We start from the raw sequence: 22932 nt of genomic DNA, 5'->3' as shown, positions 1-22932 counted from the left end.
GGGGGCCATTTCATAAAGCTGTTCGTAAGTTAAGAGCGATTTTAAGAAAGACTGATTAACCTTTCATACGCGCTTAACCATCGCCAATGAATATACCATTTTCCACAAAGGTACACCAGTCGTTCTTCTTAACTTACGAACAGCTTTATTATATGAAACGCCCACCTGGTTGGTATGCAAATGAAAAGACTGATGATGTCATCTACTCAATACTTTTGTATATTATATGAATTATGAAAAATGATTTTCTCTTGGTCAAGTTAAACAATGATTAATTCCTCCCTGAACATGTGGAATGAGCATTGTTTAATACTATATGGTTCTGTCAAGTTTTTCCCTTTTGTCAAATCTGTTTAAAAAAATGAAATACTGTATAATTCAAAAAAAAAAGTTATAGTGAGGGACATCATTGTCCATCATATTTGCATGTCACTGATTTGTGAATATCACTGTTTTGTATAAAATAAGCGAAATTTTAAAATTTCATAACTTTCTGATTTTAAATCCGATTTTGAGGAAATTTTCAGTGTTATATATCAACATTTTTCTGGGGTGGACTTGACTTTAAGACTTTATTTGGTGCAGAACTTTAATCGCATGGATGTCCTCTTGTCAGAAAAAAAACAAGTTCACCCTGATATTGATTTCCTGGTTACAATTAATTTGTTTAAATGGGGAAGTCAGAGAAACAATTCAATGATTGTAGGACTAATATTAAAGCCTGAAGGCCCATATTCACATTAGTAAGAAATCCTTGTTTTTTATTTGAAGGGCTCTCAAATAACAACGAGTTGCACAAGTGCACACAAACAAATACTATGAAATTGGAACATACACAGTGTGATATTAGCTTTTAGTGCCTTGGTGGGGTTTAAGCCTCGTGTGAAATTGGATCATTACAAGATCATATTTTCAAAAATCAAGGATACTTCCCTTCCACACAATTCATCACTGAACAGGGCCGTGTTCTAATGAATCTTATCAATAATAAATTGAAAATTTTATATGAAAAAATTGCCACCAACCTATCAAGTGCTACCATTTCAGTGACTGTCATCAATTACCTCAATGTTGTCATAACTGATTCTATAAAATAGGACCGTCTATGATTTAATGATACTAAATCTCTAAAAAGAAGTAGAAGGGAAAGTACACCAAGGTCAATGGTTCATATCAATTTTAAAAAACCCAACAAAACAAAAGAACACCACCATTCATTACCACATCTGATCAAGATGAGCATGAAATATTTAATCTTTATTACAATTCAATGTAGTATACTCGTTTTAAAGAGAGTAATTATCTACAGAGAGTAATTATCTACAGATATATGAAGTTTATAATCCCACAGGAGAATTCATCCCCCATAATAACTTAGTTCAGTAATGGCACTCTTGTTATCATGCAACTTGTCAGGCCTGTCTTAACCCTGTCTAGGCCGGGGGGGGGGGGGGGCCTCGGAGGCCCCCCTCAACAAATCGTGCAATATTTTTTGACCGTGACTCGCTGACTTTTTACTTTCAAGTCTTGCGCAACTTTTGAGACCAATTTTGTTTCACCCGGGTATGTGGTTTCGAAATTACGCAACATTATGTAAGTGCATGTCAGACCGAAAATTGCTCAAAAACGTGATTTCGTGTACAAAGTCAATGCAAATTGTGTTTTCAACCAAAATTCATAAATGTATGACTATTTTTAGTTTTGCTGGTCTAAATGTATTCATGTCATGCTTTTTAAGATCACAGAAGAGTCCCCAACAAATTTCATTGAAAAAACAATGAAAAACAAAAGGTAAAAAAAAAGAAATACATAAGAAATTGCAAAAAACAATATAATACATAAGAAAATGATTTGATATAATGAATTTTTTCATGTACACTTGCTTAGGACACCACAAAGAGTTTCTATACTAAAAATTAGTACATTTGGAGCTTTATTAAGGAGTTAGAGGAAAAAGTATGATTTTGCATACTAATTACGCATAAATTGGCATAATCACTTAATAGCAATTCGCATGAAATAAATTACTATACAATCTTGTAGATTATGTCCCAGGCAACCCGCGACCGTGTGGTCGACGGCCGAGATCTTAGGGGGGGGGCCTGGGAGGCCCCCCCCCGGCCATAGGAACTCCCCAAATACCCCGGCCTAGATAGGGTTAAAGGGGAAGTTCACCCTGACAAAATGTTTATTGTAATAGCAGAAAAAGATATTGCCGTAGGTTTGAGAAAAATCCATCAAAGAATAAACAAGTACATGTAATTAAATTTTAATTATTTGTTTTGTGACGTCATATGCATGCAGCTTTCCTCCATATAGTAAGGTAAAAAATCAATGAAACTGAAATTTTCTCAGACAATTGAAAGTGGTTTTTACTGTACCTTCATTATATCAATAGACAAATCATTTCACACTGGTTTCTAAGAAAACATCAATAAGTTATTGTGAACCAATAAAAAATTGAAATCTATGCATTTATATAACGTAACATATGGGGCAGTTGCTTGTTTATGACGTCACAAATCCGTAACTTTAAATTCTAATAACTTTCTTAATCTTTAGTGGATTTTCCTCAAACCTTCTCTAATATCATTTATTATTTTTTTCTGCTATTTTCACAACAAACTTTTATTCAGGGTGAACTTCCCCTTTAAGCTGTGGAAAAGGGTCAATAATGTTAATTATAATCAAGTATCATTCAACGTTTCAGTCTTACAAAAGTCTAGTGGTGATATGTAATGCAATTTTGATGACTTGTCAATCCTGTGAAGCACGGCACAATACCAATACATTGATTGGTTGATGGTGGTCAAGTATCTTACAATTGAATTTACATTACATGTATTTTCTTCCTTATTAACTGTCTGATTTTCTGCTTCTGTTATGAGAGTTAAAGATTCAAGAATTATAAGACAAGTTGAATAGTTTTAAGCATTTTTTACATTGATATCATTAATATCATCACGCAATGAGGAAAATAATGGTACATTCCTTGGGTACATTTGAGGACTGCATACTGTCAAAATACTTGGTGATGCCAAAAATAATGATAAATCTATCCATAATGGGATTATATTTCTTTTTGTATGGCTCAGTGGGTTGGAAACGTGAATATGACAAAAGTAGACACAAGTATAAATTGTGCAAACAGTGACCATCTCCTTGTCATTTTATGTAGTAAATTATCCATTACATCTCTTACAATTCCATTACAATAACTGTTCCTCCATCATAAGCATTTGATTTCATTTTGAGCTTTAATTGATGACATGACTGCTGTTCATCACCAAACTATCTCTCTAGACTTGACACAGTCTTACATAAAGTCACCTTCATGATTTGGGCTAAAAACCAAACTGAAAGTATCCATGTCCTTCACCGACAATAAAGCAAAAACTTGGGTGGAATCCCCTAGAATATCATGGTTCCTTCTCGAACAAATTTGCTTTCGAATTTCCTAGGTTTTTCCTCTTTCCATTCTAGAGGTAGCTCTTTATCCCAAGGCTCTTCATCTACATCTGTTCTTGTTTCCTTGTTCTTTGGTGATGCTACTACAATAGGGAGACATCCACGCTCTGGACGCATCTCAACAACATGAAGACCTTTCCTGTCTGCTATCTGCTGATGGGTCTCCTTTACAGGGGAATAAAAAGAGAGAATGGATAGATTGAATAAGATATTGAGTCTAACCTTACCATGAATTTGGTTCTGAAAGAGGCATAAATATCAAGGTGAAGAGAAGTTTGGTAAGGGCAGGACAACAAATGAGAACATTGCAAATCTTTTGAAATAATGATAAATGACAATGATAATGTAGTACGCGAGTTAGAATCTTAGAATTCATCCTAACACAAGTCATCACTGGTACAAGAGCAGTAATGACCCTACACCCAAATTTATTTTGTATTCTAAGTTTCAATGGAAAATTAAACTTGTAATTTATGGTGCTGAATTCTTTTAAAAAATATCCATGTGATTAAGATAAGTATTTAAAGGTATGACTACATTTCAGGCATTCAAAAAAATATAGAATGTGAGGGGGTAATATGAATTTTATGGAAACAATGCTTGGGATTGTTAAATTCATATTCTTTTCTCAGAATTCTGAATGTTTTTGAGGTTTACAATAATGTATATCAATAATACACACCTGGTTAACTAAACCATTAATTGCAGCTCTAGTTAGATTAATAGGATTAGTAGAACCATACACTCTGGCATAAAGATCCTTTATTCCAGCTAATCTACAGATCTCCTTTATAACACGATGACATCTCAACCCATATCCTGAAAGAAAAAAAAACACATGAAATGGAAACAGAGAAAACTTGATGAAAATAGCTGAGCTTTAATGATCAAAATGGAAATTCGATATTTACCAAGCCAACATAACAATTTTCCTGAAACTTGTTAATATTCCTTTTCTTTCTTCAAAATCCTGCTCAATTTTTCTAACATTAATAAATAAACTTCATCAATTCGACAACCAATTTTGATTGTACCAATGACACTGTTATCTTGATTTTCTTTTTCACTTCACTTTACTACCATTACTTGTAAATCTAATTATTGATGTGCTCAACATTCTAAACTTCTTTATATAAGAAACTTACTGTTCTATCACTTCAAAGTGATGAAGGAGAAATTCCCTGTTTCATTTGATTTTTTTTCTTTAATCTAAAGATGCACTAAGCTTGAATTATTCTGTAAGTGGCATACCTTTGTTCTGCTTCCTCATTCGAATTCTGGTAACTTCAAAATTTGTCTCTATATCATGATAGACTGGAAAGAAAAGAACAAGCAAGCATTCATTAAAGTGATGAAGACATTATATTAATTGATGTAGAAGTTCATGAGTGACTTTGACTTGGCGCTCGATGCCTTTTTAATTCAAATTAAGATAACCAACATCCTGCAAAAAGTAAACATGTACTTAATACATGATTTTGAGTATGAGATGGGTTTCTCAGAGGATAGGGGTGACCAACAGAAATAATGAAGCAAGTGGAGTTGATTAGGAAAATTGGGTTGAGAATAGAGGGGGCACAGAATAAAGCATTAGGGAGTAGTAAGGGCAATTACTGTGAGTGAGAGGTAAAGCAAACCACCCACGTTTACATAAAAAAAAAACCTCAAGGATGAAAAACTTTGGATTTATTACTGCCATCGCTGCTAATTAATAACCAGATGCCAAAATATATCAAAGATAGCCTTGCTTCCCATAGACAAACTCGCCCTAATCTCCGTTCATCCAAAGACCCATATTTGCTTGCCATACCCAAAACTCGTGCAAAAACAGGTGATCGCACATTTAGTGTTACTGCTTCTATAGAATGGAACAACATCCCCACTTTCATTAAACATCAAACTCTTCAGATCAATTTATGAAACTTCTAAAAACATACCTCTTTTCCGATTAATTTCTTTTGTATGTATTTGTATTGTAATTATTATGTACTTTTGTTTTAAATCGTTTGTAAATGCTGTGATATAGTTAACTATGGAGAGCATACTAAATGCTAGTTATTATCATCATTTATTATTATTAATAGAATCAATTATAAACAAGTTATGGTAACAGATGGAAAAATTGGTCTAGTCAAGTCATTCATGAGTGTGTTGTTTTCAAGGGCTCCTATGTCTACATTGAAAACTGACATCAGTTGATGTTAATTAACAAAACACAGCAAGTTTTCTTGACTTGAAAATAGTTGGCTATGATCAACCTAAATCTTTGATTTTTTTTGTTGTACGAAATTCTAATCTATGTGTTAGATTTGTCCTTTGGTGTGGTGTAATGCACCACTCATATATGAAACCATGCCAATGAATTGACTGCTGACTAAAACTGACGCTTATTTAAGATTAAGGTTGAATATAGGAAACTTTTCATAGAATAACAACAATGTACATTCTGTCACTCAGTCTGGTAGGCTAAAAAGTAAGTTTTCATGGATAATTGAAAAGTATGCTGTAAATGATATGAAATATGGTTTTAAAATTGTGATAACTCATCACATGATCATCACATTGTCTCTGAAAGTTAAAAGAAACAACAGCAACACATAAAACTAGAATTTAATTCGTCATGCGGACGAATTAGGTGGTCTGTCTTTATTCTCGCCATCATGATCACTATTACCATGTTCATGCAGATCAATTTGATCATCATGATGACAATTGAATGTTCATTATGGATAGAATACTTGTGAAAGACGGGAGATGATAAAGCACTGTAAAAGGGTCTCTTTGATGTATGACAATACATGCGATATGAAAAAAGTAATTATAATCTGTTTTATCTTGCTAAATTTTAACTTTTGTACCTTTAAATTATCATAAAGGATCATGTACCAGGGACTCAGTTTTATAATTATGAGGGGAGCAATAAATAGCTCTCCTAGATCTTTTAAGGAGAGTGGTAGAGGAGCACTGCAAAAAGCTCTTCTTCAACATACAAGGGGAGCTTTTTGTCCAATTAACAAAACAGATGGAGGAAATGTATGTACTATAAAGTTACAATCAACAACCAAAGGAAGTATTTGTAATTGTTTTACAATGTTTTGTAATTAGATTGTGTGTTATCAAAACCTGTTTGAGTTAGGTTTGACTTTGGCTTAAAGTTGAGTAACTAACAATTTTTTTTTTTCAGGGGCTCCATTTTAAATTTTTTTGGCAAATTTCGGGGGCTACTTTTGCATTTCGGGGGCTCTTTTTAAATGCTACTTTTTTGTATTTTGAGGAATACCTGTTCACTTATTAATGAATTATTACTTTTTGTTCAATATTGTATGATTTTTAAAGTTATTTTTCATGCTTAGAATCTTGGATGTGGGTGTGTGTGGGTGAGTGCGTGTGTGTGACTGTGAGTTGGACTTGGATATATGTGAATGCGAGTGTGCTATGGTATGTTTGCTGCCTGGGAGGGGGGGGGGTCTTCTGTGTTTGTGAGGGCGTGTGTGTGTTTTTTTTTTTTTGTTTTTTTTATTTGGGGGGGGGGTGGTATATTGTGTGGTAGGGAGTGTGGGGTGCTTGGGTGAGTGAAACATATATATGTAATCTTCCTCTTGAAGGCTTGTAGAGTTTCTTATTTGATTTGACATAATTTTGATATTAACATGATATTGAGGTAATTTTTTTTCTCTTAAAAGTTTCATATTGTTATAGAAGAGAAATTTGGCGGTTTGATTTCATTTGTAATCATTTTAAAAATATTTGTAATCTAATTGATATTGATATATTTATTTGTTTGATTGTTAATTGATTGTATACTTGCAAAGAATCTTTATTTATATGAATTGTGATTGTCAACTTATTGTTTTGAAAGAGGAAGAAAATAAAAATATTATTAAAAAAAAATATACCTGTTCAGTTATTAATGAATTATTACTTTTTGTTCAATATTGTATGATTTTTAAAGTTATTTTTCATGCTTAGAATCTTGGATGTGGGTGTGTGTGGGTGAGTGCGTGTGTGTGTGTGACTTGGATATACCTGTTCACTTGTCAATGAATTATTAATTTTTGTTCAATATTGTATGATTTATTATTATTATTTATGTTATTTTTCATGCTTAGAATCTTGGATGTGGCCATGTGGGTGGATGTGGGTGTGTGTGGGTGAGTGCGTGTGTGTGTGACTGTGAGTTGGACTTGGATATAAATGAATTCAATATCTAATTTCTACTCCATCTATTCCAGTACAATACCTTGTACTCAGCCATGTACATGTAATAAAGGCCCACATCCCCTAACTTTTGCTGAAGTTCTTTGAAAACGCAGATCTCCATGAAAATTTCATTTCTCTATTGGGGAGTCTAAATTCTGTGAGAATGTATTCATTAAGAACTTAAATATACATGACAATGAAGAAATCATCAAACTTTATTGGCAGTTTTGAATAATATTCATGAAATGTAAACTCTGTCTGAAACAGAAAATCACCATCATTGAGGCCTTTACTGAGTGAATTGTCCCCCAGAGCTCTGGCAGAGACAGAGCTCTAACTGGCTAGCTAGTAAAAGCGCCAATGCGTGAGCCTGCTGCCAGCCTTGTAAAATAGATGGAGCTTTGTTTGATGATTAATTGTCTGATATAATACCTCATCCCCTAGAAAAGAAAATAAATGATTTTTTAGTCATAATTAATAAATAAGGTAACTTATTTTGGAAGTTAATAGGCCTAAGCCGTTTTGAAAAGCAAAGCCGAATGACAACTCACCAATGCTAGGTTACAAGTCTCAGGGATTTATTTCCTGTGTAATTCGAATTATTTAATCACAGAATCGTGATATCTGTATGGGAAATATGTGCATTCGAAATTGCACATGGTGGTAGTCATAATGGACCCCTATACATGCAACTGTTTCCCGACCGTTGCATTGATTTTTTTTTTCCGTAGTTGGTACCATGTGTATGGAAATACGTGGTACAGAAAAAATAACGCAACGTCGGCATTTGAAACTGCGCTACTCGCGCTATTTTTAAGGATTATTCATGACTTGAGTGTTGGTTTTTGGATTATTTTTAAATGGTAAGCGGAGCTCGAGCATATTGAGTTGTTATTCACTCGGCAATAAGCATGATTTTGGGTGATTTCGAGGGCGACTTTAGGCATTTCCGCGCAGGTCAACGATCGCGAGGCGCGCTATTAATCGCGCTACCAAAAATGGATTAAGGCGCGCATGTAGCGCGCGATCGCTCTCGCGCGCCTTAAAATCGAATCCCTGATGTACGAGGTGGTAAAAAGAAAAACAAAATGGAAAAAAAAGTCATCTAGTTTACCCCAGGACTCGAACCTCCGCCCTCGAGAAAGCAAGTCAAATGCGTTATCCATTGAGCCACGATATTCCCCATAGAGATTACACGTAAGCAATTTTGAGAATTACAATTCCAATTTTGCAAATGAAAAACATGCATGATCCCGGCATCTGATCAAAAAATGGAGGGCACAATGGCGAAAGCTTAGGATCTCAGCTACATCATACTAAAAGCTCAGGGAAAAGTGACACTAAACAAGTGGAATGCCTCTGGCCGTCTCACCTGCATCACGCGGTTCAATATAGCAGCAGTGCTGACTTTGAATACTACTCTAACTCGCACAAGATGTTCAGTGATACATGGTTACTCTTATGTCCACTTTTTATGAACTAGACCAATAAACTTACAGAGATATGATGGTTATTCAACAAAAAAACCCAACATGGCCAAAGTTCATTGACCTTACATGACATTTGACCTTGATCATGTGACCTGAAACTGGAACAGGATGTTCAGTGATACTTGATTACTCTTATGTACAAGTTTCATGAATCAGATCCATAAACTTTCAAAGTTATGATGGTAATTCAACAGATACACCCAATTCGGCCAAAGTTCATTGACCTTTGACATGTGACCTGAAACACGCACAGGATGTTCAGTGATACTTGATTACTCTAATGTCCAAGTTTAATGAACTAGACCAATAAACATTCAAAGTTATGATGGTAATTCAACAGATACCCCCATTCGGCCAAAGTTCATTGACCCTAAATGACCTTTGACCTTAATCATGAGACCTGAAACTTGCATAAAATGTTCAGTGATGCTTGATTACTATTATGTCCAAGTTTCATGAATCAGATCCATAAACTTTCAAAGTTATGATGGGAATTCAACAGATATCCCCAATTCGGCCAAAGTTCATTGACCCTAAATGACCTTTGACCTTGGTCATGTGACGTGAAACTCATGCAGGATGTTCAGTGATACTTGATTAACCTTATGTCCAAGTTTCATGAACTAGGTCCATATATTTTCTAAGTTATGATGACATTTCAAAAACTTAACCTCAGGTTAAGATTTCGATGTTGATTCCTCCAACATGGTCTAAGTTCATTGACCCTAAATGACCTTTGACCTTGGTCATGTGACATGAAACTCTAATAGGATGTTCAGTAATACTTGATTAACCTTATGGCCAAGTTTTATTAAAGGGGAAGTTCACCCTGAAGAAAACTTTGTTGTAAAAATATCAGAAAAAATAGTAAAAAATATTGGTGAAGGTTTGAGGAAAATCCGTTAAAGAGTAAGAAAGTTATTAGAGTTCAAAGTTTTGGATTTGTGACGTCATAAACGAGCAGCTGCCCCATGTGTTATGTAATATAAAATGCATGAATTTCAAATTTTGTATGTTTCCTGATGACTTAATTTTGTTTTCTATTCATGATTGGGTGTGAAATGATTTGTCTATTGACATACAAAAGGTACAGTGAAAACCATTGTGAATTTTCTGAGAAAATGACATTTCATTGATTTTTTACCATTCGCTATGTAAGAATGCTGCTCGCATATGACGTCACAAATCAAATAATTGAAATTCTAATAACTTTTTAATTACTTGATGAATTTTTCTCAAACCTTCGGCAATATTTCTTATTATTTTTTTGCTATTTTTACAATAAACTTTTTGTCAGGGTGAACTTCCCCTTTAACTAGGTCCATATACTTTCTAAGTTATGTCATTTCAAAAACTTAACGTCAGGTTAAGATTTGATGTTGACGCCGCCGCCGCCGTCGGAAAAGTGGCGCCTATAGTCTCACTTTGCTTCGCAGGTGAGACAAAACTAGAGATATGGCTCACGAAATAAAGGAATGTCGAATCCAGTTTTGAGAAAAAGCCATGTCCCATAGAGATTACACGCAAAATGAGGAAAAATGACATGCCTCTTTTCATTGCTGTTTTAAGCAATGATGCATTTCTCAAAACGAAAATTCATGTTAACTAAGAGAAAGAGTACATTCTAAACTACAACATATCCAAATCTGGGCGAAAAACAATTGATATTCGAGAAGTTACAATCAAATTTGCATAAATTTGATGACGTCATTTTTGAAAAAATAAATTTTTTAGTTTAGGCGCCATTTTGGTGACGTCATGATCAAATTGAGGGACGATGGTGACATGAAATCAAATCTACAACTCATACTCAATCGATATATGAAAAAAAAATTGGGGGTCAATGGACTATTTACAGAGCTACAGTGAATTTGCAATAGGCACGTTTTTGCCCATATATGGCCTATAGTGAGAGCTCGCGCGCACACGTGCTGCAAACTCTAACGGGTGTTAATTTCGTTATTAATGGTCGTAGAAGGTTGATCAAGGTATCAAATTGCTCAGAATTTTATTAGCAATGCAATGATAGTAAAAGAAACGGTGTTTCTGCGTTGCATTAAGGCGTTACGCGCGGAAACGCGCGCGAATATGTGCGCGCGCACAAATTTTTGAAATGCTTAAAATGACCTGAAACGTACCCAAAAATTTTTATAGGCCATTTAGAGAATTTTTTACCTTTGACGCGCGCGTACGAGCGCGTCATGACCTTTACATGACCTTTGATGACATTGACAGTTGACACTTAACCTGAAGTTAATGTCATGTAAATATTGTTAATTTTTGATAATTGATAATGAAGATATGATCAAATGTAGAATTTTACAAAATGGCGCGTAGATGACGTCATCCTAACCATATGACCTTGAAAAGATTTGTATGCCGTCTCTATGATACACTCTATATGTGACGAAAAACTTAGCAAAATTGATTCAGCCAATTCTGAGAAAAGTTGGCGACAAACATAGGTGCGAAAAATAAATAATAAAGAAATAAAGAAAATTCTGACGAAATTAAGAGGTGATCTGTCAAAGACAGACCACCTAACACATTTATCTCTCTCTACTTACTTGTGTGGTTATCATATCGTTCAATGTAGTGTAGATTTGTTGCAGCTTTGTTTTTAGCCTTCCTCAGAGCAGCTATCACACCAGGTGCCTTACCAAGGGCATAACCTGTCAAAAAAAAAAAAAAAAAAAAAAAGGAACCTTCTTGCAATTTTCAATATAATCAAACATGATGTCTATAGTGCTTCTAAGTTTTAACCATGTATAAATAAAATTTTGTTAATGTCATTTATAAACTATGGTCTGAGCTCCTGCAGCATAATGTGATTATCTTCTCAAATGTGAGATAATTCTGAAATACCTAGTGGTTGTGATTGTTAATAGGAAGTATATAGAATACATTCATGACTTTGATCACTGAACTAGCCGGTGGGCACTTCAAAAAGCATTCAGAAGCCATCTTATACCAATAACAAATAACTACCGGTAGGGGAGACTGGGGTTAGTTGGAACATGGGGTAAGTTAAAACATTGTAATTTTCTTTAACGCCTGTAAAATAAATCTATGCAATACTGCCCTCAATTTATTGCAATAATTAATTCAACACTGTTGTATTATTAATAGCAATTAATTGATGGCAGTATTGCATAATTTTATTTTACAGGCGTTAAAGAAAATTACAATGTTTCAACCTACCCCATGTTCCAACTAACCCCGGTCTCTCCTACTTACTATCTCTTCCATGTACATGAATGATTTTTAAGTATTTGATAAGATGCAAACAATTCTTACCTATTGCTCCATTTCCATTGCCTACAACAACCAGAGCTGACATTGATCTCTTTCTACCAACTGAACCCGTCATATTGAATACTCTCCTCACATGGATCACACGAGAATCAAAGCCTTCAAAATTCTCTGCAATAGAAGTAAGAATAAAATATTTCAAATCATTTTCTTTTCTTAAATGACAAGAGAGATGTGGGGTTAAGTTGTAGCTCAAACAATTACAAAATATTTTAATCTATTTTGTTTTTGTCATCAGCTTTAATATAATTTTTCTCAATAAAACTTTGTGAGGTGAGCCTAGAAATCATTTTTAAGAAAAAAAAAAACAAGAGTCAATGTGGATCTTGAGTTTAAAAGGGTTGAGATGCACTGGTCTAGATGAAAATTTCAATTTCTTCCAATGGATTGCTGGTAAAATAAGTTGAGTGATGATGAAGTGGGTCAAAATGAATGGCTATGCACACATTCTACTGAACATGTAAATTCTAATCTGACAACTGATGAGCGGTAATTTAATAGTATTTGAAAGTACAACGGTAAATCATTGGTTTGAGATGAGCATGATAACCAGAGAAATACAGATGCACAACACAATCTTACATATAAAAGTTATTTTGCTTAGGCATCAGTATAATACCCAGTTTTGGAACCATTGAAACAATCCAAGTAAACTTAACTATGCCCCAAGCATTTTAGAACTCTATCAAAGGTACCACAAGCATATAATTCTCACTAATGTCCTTTTGATGTTGTGCATTATTTGTGTAGTATCATTACATGTACATACCTCCTGGGATAGGGTCAGGAGGTCCTAATGTTCGTCCACCCCAGCTCTTGGAAGTCCAACCTCTTTCTTCTGGTGGTACACTACGTTTCTTTTTCTTGTCCCATTGCTCTCTGATCAGACGTAATCGTTCTTCCTTTTCTGGATCAGGCTGTTTCTTCTTAATTGTTAAGACTTCTTTTCCTTGAACTATAGGTGCATTCAAACCTGGCCAAGCAATCTGAGCTCTTCCTGTATTTGCCAAATTGCAGAACAGCACAATTTTTTATTGAAATTTATGCATTTTGACAAAATTAAAAAATATTCCAAAATCGATTTGAGACAAACCATGTATGATTAAAACAGAAACAGTCATCACACTGACAAATAATTGAAGATTTTCATTGAGGAGGTGCCTTGCACACACTACAATTTTAAAACTACTATGCCAGCCCTTATTAGATAACTTGATGACTTTGGTTTTGAAGGTGATATTTTCACCAATGTTGCACTACAAAAGAAAATCTTAGTGAATATAATATCATACCTGAAAATGTCATCTTCTAAAATATCCATGAGAAAACAAAAACTAGCAAAATTTAGCAATACATTAAATAAAACTTAAAATTTTGAGCTTATACAGTATTCTAAAAAGAAAATGAATACATACCCTCTCCGAATATTTGTCCTTTGTTTAGATCCTTCTTCATTCGTTTTGCAGGTCTCTTGCCTCTTGCCTTCCTTGCTGCTTTACCAGTAGTTGCTAACATTCCTTTCCATAGTTGATCAGCAGTTACTAAAATAAATCAAACAAAGTAAATTACTTCTACAGACTACACACTGTTGATTTATCCATATTCAAGTCAAGCAATATATGACAATTAATGATTAAAAACAGACAGTCTGAGAACAAAACAAATGCCATATTTTTGGGTTGGTATTTGACGGTCATTTCATTAAAAAAATATTCTGTCTTTTAAACTGAAATTGTTATCCTGAGATAACAGTTTATCTTAAAGATAAAATATGACATTTGTCTGAAATTGATTTTTATCTTGCATTTCTAAAGATGGAACAGGACAGACCAGTGTCTGTGTATATACATCACGTATCTAAACCATTGCAATCCAGATGATATTCTTGCGCCTATGTTAACATATGGTGGTGGCTGTTACTCCCACAGCATTTATTTTAACAATATTTCTAGGTGAATTAGCTAACAAGTGGAATGCCTCTGGCCGTCTCACCTGCATCACGCGGTTCAATATAGCAGCAGTGCTGACTTTGATTACTACTCTAACTCGCACAAGATGTTCAGTGATACATGGTTACTCTTATGTCCACTTTTTATGAACTAGACCAATAAACTTACAGAGATATGATGGTTATTCAACAAAAAACCCCAACATGGCCAAAGTTCATTGACCTTACATGACCTTTGACCTTGATCATGTGACCTGAAACTCGAACAGGATGTTCAGTGATACTTGATTACTCTTATGTACAAGTTTCATGAATCAGATCCATAAACTTTCAAAGTTATGATGGTAATTCAACAGATACACCCAATCCGGCCAAAGTTCATTGACCTTTGACCTTGGTCATGTGACCTGAAACGTGCACAGGATGTTCAGTGATACTTGATTACTCTTATGTACAAGTTTCATGAATCAGATCCATAAACTTTCAAAGTTATGATGGTAATTCAACAGATACACCCAATCCGGCCAAAGTTCATTGACCTTTGACCTCGGTCATGTGACCTGAAACGTGCACAGGATGTTCAGTGATACTTGATTACTCTAATGTCCAAGTTTAATGAACTAGACCAATAAACTTTCAAAGTTATGATGGTAATTCATCAGATACCCCCGATTCGGCCAAAGTTCATTGACCCTAAATGACCTTTGACCTTAATCATGAGACCTGAAACTTGCACAAAATTTTGAGTGATGCTTGATTACTATTATGTCCAAGTGTCATGAATCAGATCCATAAACTTTCAAAGTTATGATGGGAGTTCAACAGATATCCACAATTCGGCCAAAGTTCATTGACCCTAAATGACCTTTGACCTTGGTCATGTGACGTGAAACTCATGCAGGATGTTCAGTGATACTTGATCAACCTTATGTCCAAGTTTCATGAACTAGGTCCATATATTTTCTAAGTTATGATGACATTTCAAAAACTTAACCACAGGTTAAGATTTCGATGTTGATTCCTCCAACATGGTCTAAGTTCATTGACCCTAAATGACCTTTGACCTTGGTCATGTGACATGAAACTCTAAAAAGGATGTTCAGTAATACTTGATTAACCTTATGGCCATGTTTCATGAACTAGGTCCATATACTTTCTAAGTTATGATGTCATTTCAAAAACTTAACCTCGGGTTAAGATTTGATGTTGACGCCGCCGCCGCCGTCGGAAAAGCGGCGCCTATAGTCTCACTTTGCTTCGCAGGTGAGACAAAAATGAAAAATAAAGAATAAAAAAGTAAAGTAAATGATATAATCATTGAGAGTAATACCGCAACTCAGGTAATATTCCTGTATTATTCCTGTAGAATGAGGAATTATTTCAGAATACTTTTCAACTTGACTAATTATTGTCTTTGATTGGATGCTTGTAATGCAATATTGACATCAAACTAGATAAAAATAAAGAGTTGTCATTTTTTAAAAAGAAATTTCTGTAAAGACGTTCTAGCGTAAAATACAAGTGCATTTAGATTTAATAAATTATCTCACTCCTTGCAATCTCACACCTCTGGGATTTTCATTGATTGAATGAGATGAGAGTGCTATAAAACAGCCTTTTTTATTGGATATTGCTTTAAAAATAAGTGCATTTACACAGATAAAATGGTTCTGACTTCTGAGAATACCAAACCAAAGAGATATTAAGGGTGTTTTGTCTCAGGGATTTTAACAAAGATAACATATTTTATCAATAAAATATTTTATTTCATCTGAGATAAAATGGATCTTAGAAAATCCCAGATATGTATCGCCACAACATACAGCTGGAAAGTAGATGAGATTACCATGAAAGCATAAAGAACTTACATGTATTGTACCAGCTTGTGTATCTCTTCTGGATCATGAAATGCTGTGGGGCATCTAACATTTGATCACCTCGTGGTTGACATAGTGATGATGAAAGCAATCTGATCTGGCTGGTTATATTAGGACTTATCACTAATCCTAAAAGAAGATAGGAAAATGCATCAAATAAAATGGGCATGAAGACATTGAACAAATGAAATCCAGGACTATTACATACAGTGTAGAAATCATTAAAAAAGTAATAACATTCAAATTTTCAATTTAGTGAAAATAAATATTGGCAGCACATCATATGCACATCATTCAATTCATTGACAATATGTATTTTGTAACTTAGCATTGGGATTTATTTTCTTCTATCAAATAGATGTAAATACATGTATACCAAATTGTATAGGCCTAAGCAGATTGTAAATCAGGACTAGATGGCAATTTCATGAAGGAACAAATGATCACAATCTGCTTTTGATTGATAGATCTTCTGAAAAACAAACAGACAGAAAGGAGTCTTATTTTTAAAAGGGGAAGTTCATCCTGATGATCAAGGTGTAAATATTGAAAGGAGAAAATATAAGAATTAAATTATTAATGTATTTGTAATATTTTCTCCTTTCAATATAAACACCTTGTTCATCAGGATGCACTTCCCCTTTTAAGGGGAAGTTTTGTCGCGTTCAATTTTGACAGAAAGAGAACAAACGAGACAGAACTTTTCCCTTTTTTGAGAGTCCAGTGTGTGCATAACCTTGTTCACTGAATGAGTGGTTTGTGCCTTGAAATCAGGATTCTGTGTCCTGATAGACCTTCAATCTCATCCGTATAATCGAGGCAATCAGGCAAGTGCATAATTTATTTTCCCCCTTTTATTCATGTTATTTGGAGTGTTAATCGTAAACCCAGGCCCATTCTACCCCATTTTGGAGATGTGTGCCTTATATTAAACGGATGAGTCCAGGGCTCCGGCCCACTTTGCGGGCTGGAACGTCCTGGGTTACACGATCGCGAGCTGTCTGTGTACGAGGAGAAATAAAAAGAAAAAATGTTTAAAAACTCCTCGAAATAGAGCTATGTGTTAATTCACTGCCATTCCTATTTCACATACGGTACCGTACGCTGCCCAATTCTCGCTCACCCTCACAAGCGCGATGCGCACGCTGCTTATTTTGATTATCATTTTAAATTCGTCCCAAATTCCTTATTGTTTTGTATACTAGCATGATTATGCACCCAAGAGGAGACCATTACATGAAAAAACAAAGTGTGGAAAAATAAAATTAATCCCTTCATAAATCATCGTGAAATACTGCGTTAAAGTGTAAAGTAACCCGATAACTGTTTGAACTTCGATCAATTGCACCGAAACTGCACCAGATTAAGGTTTTTTCAATCACTTTAAATACTCCTAAAAACACGTGATAATTGTTATATTTTTATATGATGAATGAAAATGTGTGAGTCGCAGGTGAGAGAGGTCCTAGATATGTCAACATGACAAATTCTAAGGAATGAATATTTGCTGTGTGAATGAATTAGCGAGGGCATACCTTGAGATAGCAGCCTGCCCTAACTCCGCTCACCCTGATTGTATATGATAATCATTATTAGAGTATAGGGCCTATTAACGGAATCGTCATATTTTTCAAGTAGACATTTCTTTAGAATCTGATATTTTTGTGTCATTTCCTTTATTTTGAGGGTGCTGAACCAATCCGCTTGTTGCCAGTTTTATACATGCCTCCTTCCGCCGTTGCCATGGCAACGGATTAATATGTTTAAAAAAATAACATATTGAGCCTATATATATGGTATATTCCCCTGTCAATATTTAAATGGTCCATAATCATCATTCTTAGCCTTCCAAAATCAATTTCTAGATATATGCCTGATCAAGTCATCAAAGTATAAGTTGCAAAAGATCCATTGCCATGGTAACGGCTTATCTTTTTCGCAGAAAAATACAATTGTCTTAATGTCTGCAGAGACAGGGCGCCACTTTTTCCGACGTCGCCGCGAGGGCGGCGTCGTAAACGTTGAAATCATTGAAAACAGGATAAGGTTGTCGAATTCATAAGTTTGTAGTAGGCCTAATTTCTATAGCTATCCTGAAACTTAGAAATAAGGGAGTCACGGTGAAAATCCTATAGTGAGTTCCGGTCATGCCACGGTCAAAGGTAATTTAAGGTCAATGAACTTTGGCCCTGTACGTTGGGGTCATTTATTGAATTGTCATCATAAATCAACATTATGGTGGAAAAAGATAAATGGTGGAAAATGCAAAAATCTACATTCGACCAACTCATTTAAATTAAATTTCGAACACAACTGTGTTCTGCATGGATAAGTTAATTTGAATGCATGGTAATGGTAAGTTGCCATGGTAACACCTGATTTCTTTACTAATTTAACTCGTGAATCTAATATGAGATGAAAATTAAATGTAAACAATGTAGGAATGTCTGAATTTATTTCAGGTCATAATTCAGAATAGGCCTAGCTAGGGCAGATTATAACTACATATACGTGAATAATAAAGTAAGTCTTAAAAAAAGAGATCGAGTTTCTATGGAAGCTTAAAAGTGCCACCGAGATGTTGAGATAATTATCTCGGGAAGTCGACATCTTGATAGCAAAAGATAAGATGACGAGATCCCAGATCTCATCATGTCGACATCTTTTAGAAGAGATGATGAGATGACAAGATCCCGAATCTCATCATGTCAACATCTTTTAGAAGAGATGATGAGATGACAAGATCCTGGATCTCATCATGTCAACATCTTTAAGAAGAGATGATGAGATGACAAGATCCCGGATCTCATCATGTTGACATCTTGTAGAAGAGATGATGAGATGACAAGATCCCGGATCTCATCATGTTGACATCTTGTAGAAGAGATGATCAGATGACAAGATCTTGGATCTCGTCATGTCTACATCCATTGGAAGAGATGATCAGATGTCATGATCTCGTAACTCGTCATGTCTACATCTTTAAGAAGAGATGATTAGATGACATGATCATGGATCGAAGATCTTGTCATCTGACCATTTCTTCTAAAAGATGTCGACATGACGAGATCCGGAATCTTGTCATCTGATCATCTCTTCTACAAGATGTTGACATGATGAGATCCTGGATCTTGTCATCTCATCATCTCTTCTAAAAGATGTCGACATGATGAGATCTGGGATCTCGTCATCTTATCTTTTGCTATCAAGATGTCGACTTACCAAGATAATTATCTCGACATCTCGGTGGCACTTTTAAGCTTCCATAAGTTTCATATAAATTCAGTCATGAACAAAATTCACAACGAGAGTATTATATTCAGAGAAAAAACGAGACATTTTCAGCACTTTTGTAATGATGTTTTAACTTGCAAACCGAGAATGACTTGAAAACAAGACATGAATAATGAAACAAACGGGCAATGCGGGCGCGAAGCGCGAGCTGAATAGTTATTTTGTTCTAAATGAAATGTATTTGTCGGTCCCCCAACTCTCATTTTCGTCTTGTATTCTTCCTTTTATTTTCCTTCCTATTATTTTTTATTTCATTTTATTATTTTCCTATTCCGGCCTCGATTTATATCCCTTCCGTTGTTGTCTTTTTTGCGACGCGGCCATTTTGTCTTCTTTATACTCTTACATTTTCCTCTCTCACTTCTCCTTCAATTTTTTCTCCCCCTCTCTCTTCCGCTTTTCCTTTAGCTGAGGGTGACGGCAAATAAAAGCCCCTCGGTCGTCAACGATTTATCATGGAGCAGGCAGATAAGCTGACGTTTACAGAAATAATGAAAGATAATCAAAAGAATTTGTCAATTATTTCAACACTGTTCACCAGAGGTATCTCGAGATTTAATTGTAATCATTGCCCGGGCCCAAAGTGTTTTGGAAAAGGTTTTACAAAAATTATCTTGCTTTATAACGAATCGTAGGGTCATCAATGCTAAAAATTGATACTTTAATTGATGTATATCAATTTCAACTCTTATTAAAGACTGCATACCGATGTACAAACAACTTAGAGACATTAATAGGGATAGTTTTGTTTTGTTCGGGATGAAGCCCCTCCCTGGTTCCGCGGCCCCTGCAAGTCTATAAAATATAATATCGATCGTTATGCTGTTTTTATGTGGCCTATTCATATTTTGATTATTATGATTACTTACTCTGAGTATGAAATTTAGGGATAATTTAATTGGAATTAAACAAGGATTTGACTCCACGTCACATCAAATAGATGTGCCTTTATGATAGCTTACGAGCCTAATGATACGTATATTTCATGTTATAGGCCCATTATCTGTAGGCCTATTTGATTCATATAAATAAAATAAAGAATTTAAATGAATATAAGAAAAAGTATCCCGCTAATAGGCCTATAGAAGCCAACTCGGTCAGTAGTTTCCTGATTGATTTGAATAGATAAAACCGTTGTCATGTTTCTGGAGATTTCCTTTTTTAAAATTTAAATTGACCAATATATTTTGAACAAATCGAATTTTCTACATGTAGAGTGTCTTTTTCTCTCTCCGATTATCTACATTGACGGGAGTTCGAATGTGAACTTAAACCAGCGAGTTGATTAAATATTTATTGTTGTTTTTCCGGATGACCTTTTTTTAATGAAAGTCAGTATTAGGGAATCCCCCCCCAAAAAAAATAAAAAATATATATATATATATATATAATTATTATCGGACTTCAGTGTTCAAGGTTTATTCACATCAACATTTCACATTTTCAAAAAATCAACAATTCAATATACAATAAAAGTTTTCATAGATAAAACAAAATATCGTGAAAATATATAATACAACAATATAAAAAAAGTACTAAATGTATTCTTGTAATTGGTTCTAAAATAATGACAAAGAAAGAAAATGTGAGTTGTGGATATGAGGGAGCTAAACGTAAAAGCAAAGCTTGTTGGTTGAAGGCTCCAAATTGAGAATATGCAGTGAGAGTCCCATAAAATATCAAAGTAGGGAAATAATTATAAAAAAAGAGTAAACGAAAAGTAAACAAAAAAGGGGGATACACGAATACATACTTGTAAATAATGAGTCAAGACAGTGCAAAAGCAACAAATTGGAATTAGAACCTGAAGGAGAATGCAAATAATTATTTCTAATAGTAAAAAAAAAATAATGGAAATCAATGGTAAATAGCATCAGGGGGCAATGAGCGGAAGGGACGAAATGGGGAGGGGGGGACTCAAGTTGATTTCTTTGAATGGTGAATGTGCTAAAAGAGCTTTATAGCGTTTTATTTATAAGATGTAAATTCAATAATGATATTTCAAGTTAAGTTAACTTGACTATATTCTATTATATAGATTGTTCTTTAAAGCTTTTTGTTCATGCTGACTCTTTTCATCCGCTTCCGATTTTATGTAAGAACTGGACAGGGTCAAATGGTTTTTATTGACTACAGTAATTTATTTGATCCTATCAGACCAGTGGGTGCTCAATACTCTGATATGTTGTAGCATACAATTATGTTCCACTGAATTTCATATACTTTTCATTTCCGAAATAAATAGATAATAATTATAAACTCATAAAATTCATGAACAGATTAGAATCATATTAATATAATTAGACAATTTGTAATCAGTGAAAAAATTGTCGGGAAAGGTTTTTTTTAAATATATTTTATAAAAAATACGGAATATAGTTTAGGATAAACAAAAATGATATAGGCGTAGATCAGTAACAAAAAGCAACAAAAATCCTAAAAATAATTGCACTTGGTGAAAGGAACATTTTATACAGTGAATTGTACTATAAAACTTGTCAACAATATAATCAATCACAACAAAATTACACACTTTTTTCACTCAGAAGTGCAAGTAAAAAGGTAGAAAAAAGAATAAGTCAGGCCTTATATACATGTATGAATGCGCGCGCTAAGTGAGCGGGGTTAGGGCAGTGGTGAGCGGCAATGGGGCAGGCGCAAGGGTGACGAGAACGGCGAATTACACAGTGGTACTTTGAAGACATATAATTATTATCCTATGAAACGATCTTAAAGTATTTTTTCTTTCAGATGACATATAGAAGTAAGGTTGTCGTAGCTAATTGAATGAAACATAAAGGAAAATACGTAAACTGAGCGACGATTGGGCAGCGTACGGTACTACTAGGGGTAAAGGCAAATTTTTATCCTAACCTTGCACATTGGAAGAGTACTTTTTAATTGACTTTGTAGTAATTGTACGCACGAATGCACTTCCACACAATGACTTCAACTTCAGGATTTTGCAATTATGAACATGACATGAATATCAACACGTGGGTTTGAATTAAAATGAATCATGGCCATGGGCTGGACCTAATTTATAAACATCACTCGGGCCAGGTCGTGTATTCAAAAGGATTTCGTCATAACTCATTGATAAAAATTTCCCAAATAACATTGACCATTCAAATTAGAGTTTGAAGAGAGATCTTCAAAAACTTACTTCGAGTTATGACTGAGCAAAGTTGCGAAACACTCAGCACTTGCCGTACAGTCGCCATGCTAGATGCCTCGTTCAGTCGATCGCATATCGAGGGTATACGGTACGGTACGGCTATACCGGGAAACTCCCTATCTCACTTAGCTCGCTAGCTCGATCGAGCTAGTAGGGGCCGGCGGC

General features: G+C 34.7%; 1 protein-coding gene across 1 annotated transcript; it reads right to left on the bottom strand.

Moving 5' to 3' along the window:
• Window positions 1–2382: 2382 nt before the first annotated feature.
• Window positions 2383–22832, bottom strand: LOC121419267 (28S ribosomal protein S5, mitochondrial-like). Its single transcript, XM_041613654.1, has 9 exons — window positions 22756–22832; window positions 16287–16424; window positions 13886–14011; window positions 13240–13467; window positions 12456–12581; window positions 11726–11830; window positions 4720–4782; window positions 4151–4287; window positions 2383–3633 (listed from the first exon to the last, which is right to left on the bottom strand). Exons 1-9 carry the CDS (start codon window positions 22811–22813, stop codon window positions 3412–3414), a joined length of 1203 nt encoding a protein of 400 aa, XP_041469588.1. The 5' UTR covers window positions 22814–22832; the 3' UTR covers window positions 2383–3411.
• Between the last annotated feature and the right edge of the window lie 100 nt (window positions 22833–22932).

The sequence above is a fragment of the Lytechinus variegatus genome, chromosome 7 (genome assembly GCF_018143015.1).
Source record: "Lytechinus variegatus isolate NC3 chromosome 7, Lvar_3.0, whole genome shotgun sequence".
Classification (NCBI taxonomy): Eukaryota; Metazoa; Echinodermata; class Echinoidea; order Temnopleuroida; family Toxopneustidae; genus Lytechinus; species Lytechinus variegatus.
This window is presented reverse-complemented; position numbering and strand designations above follow the sequence as displayed.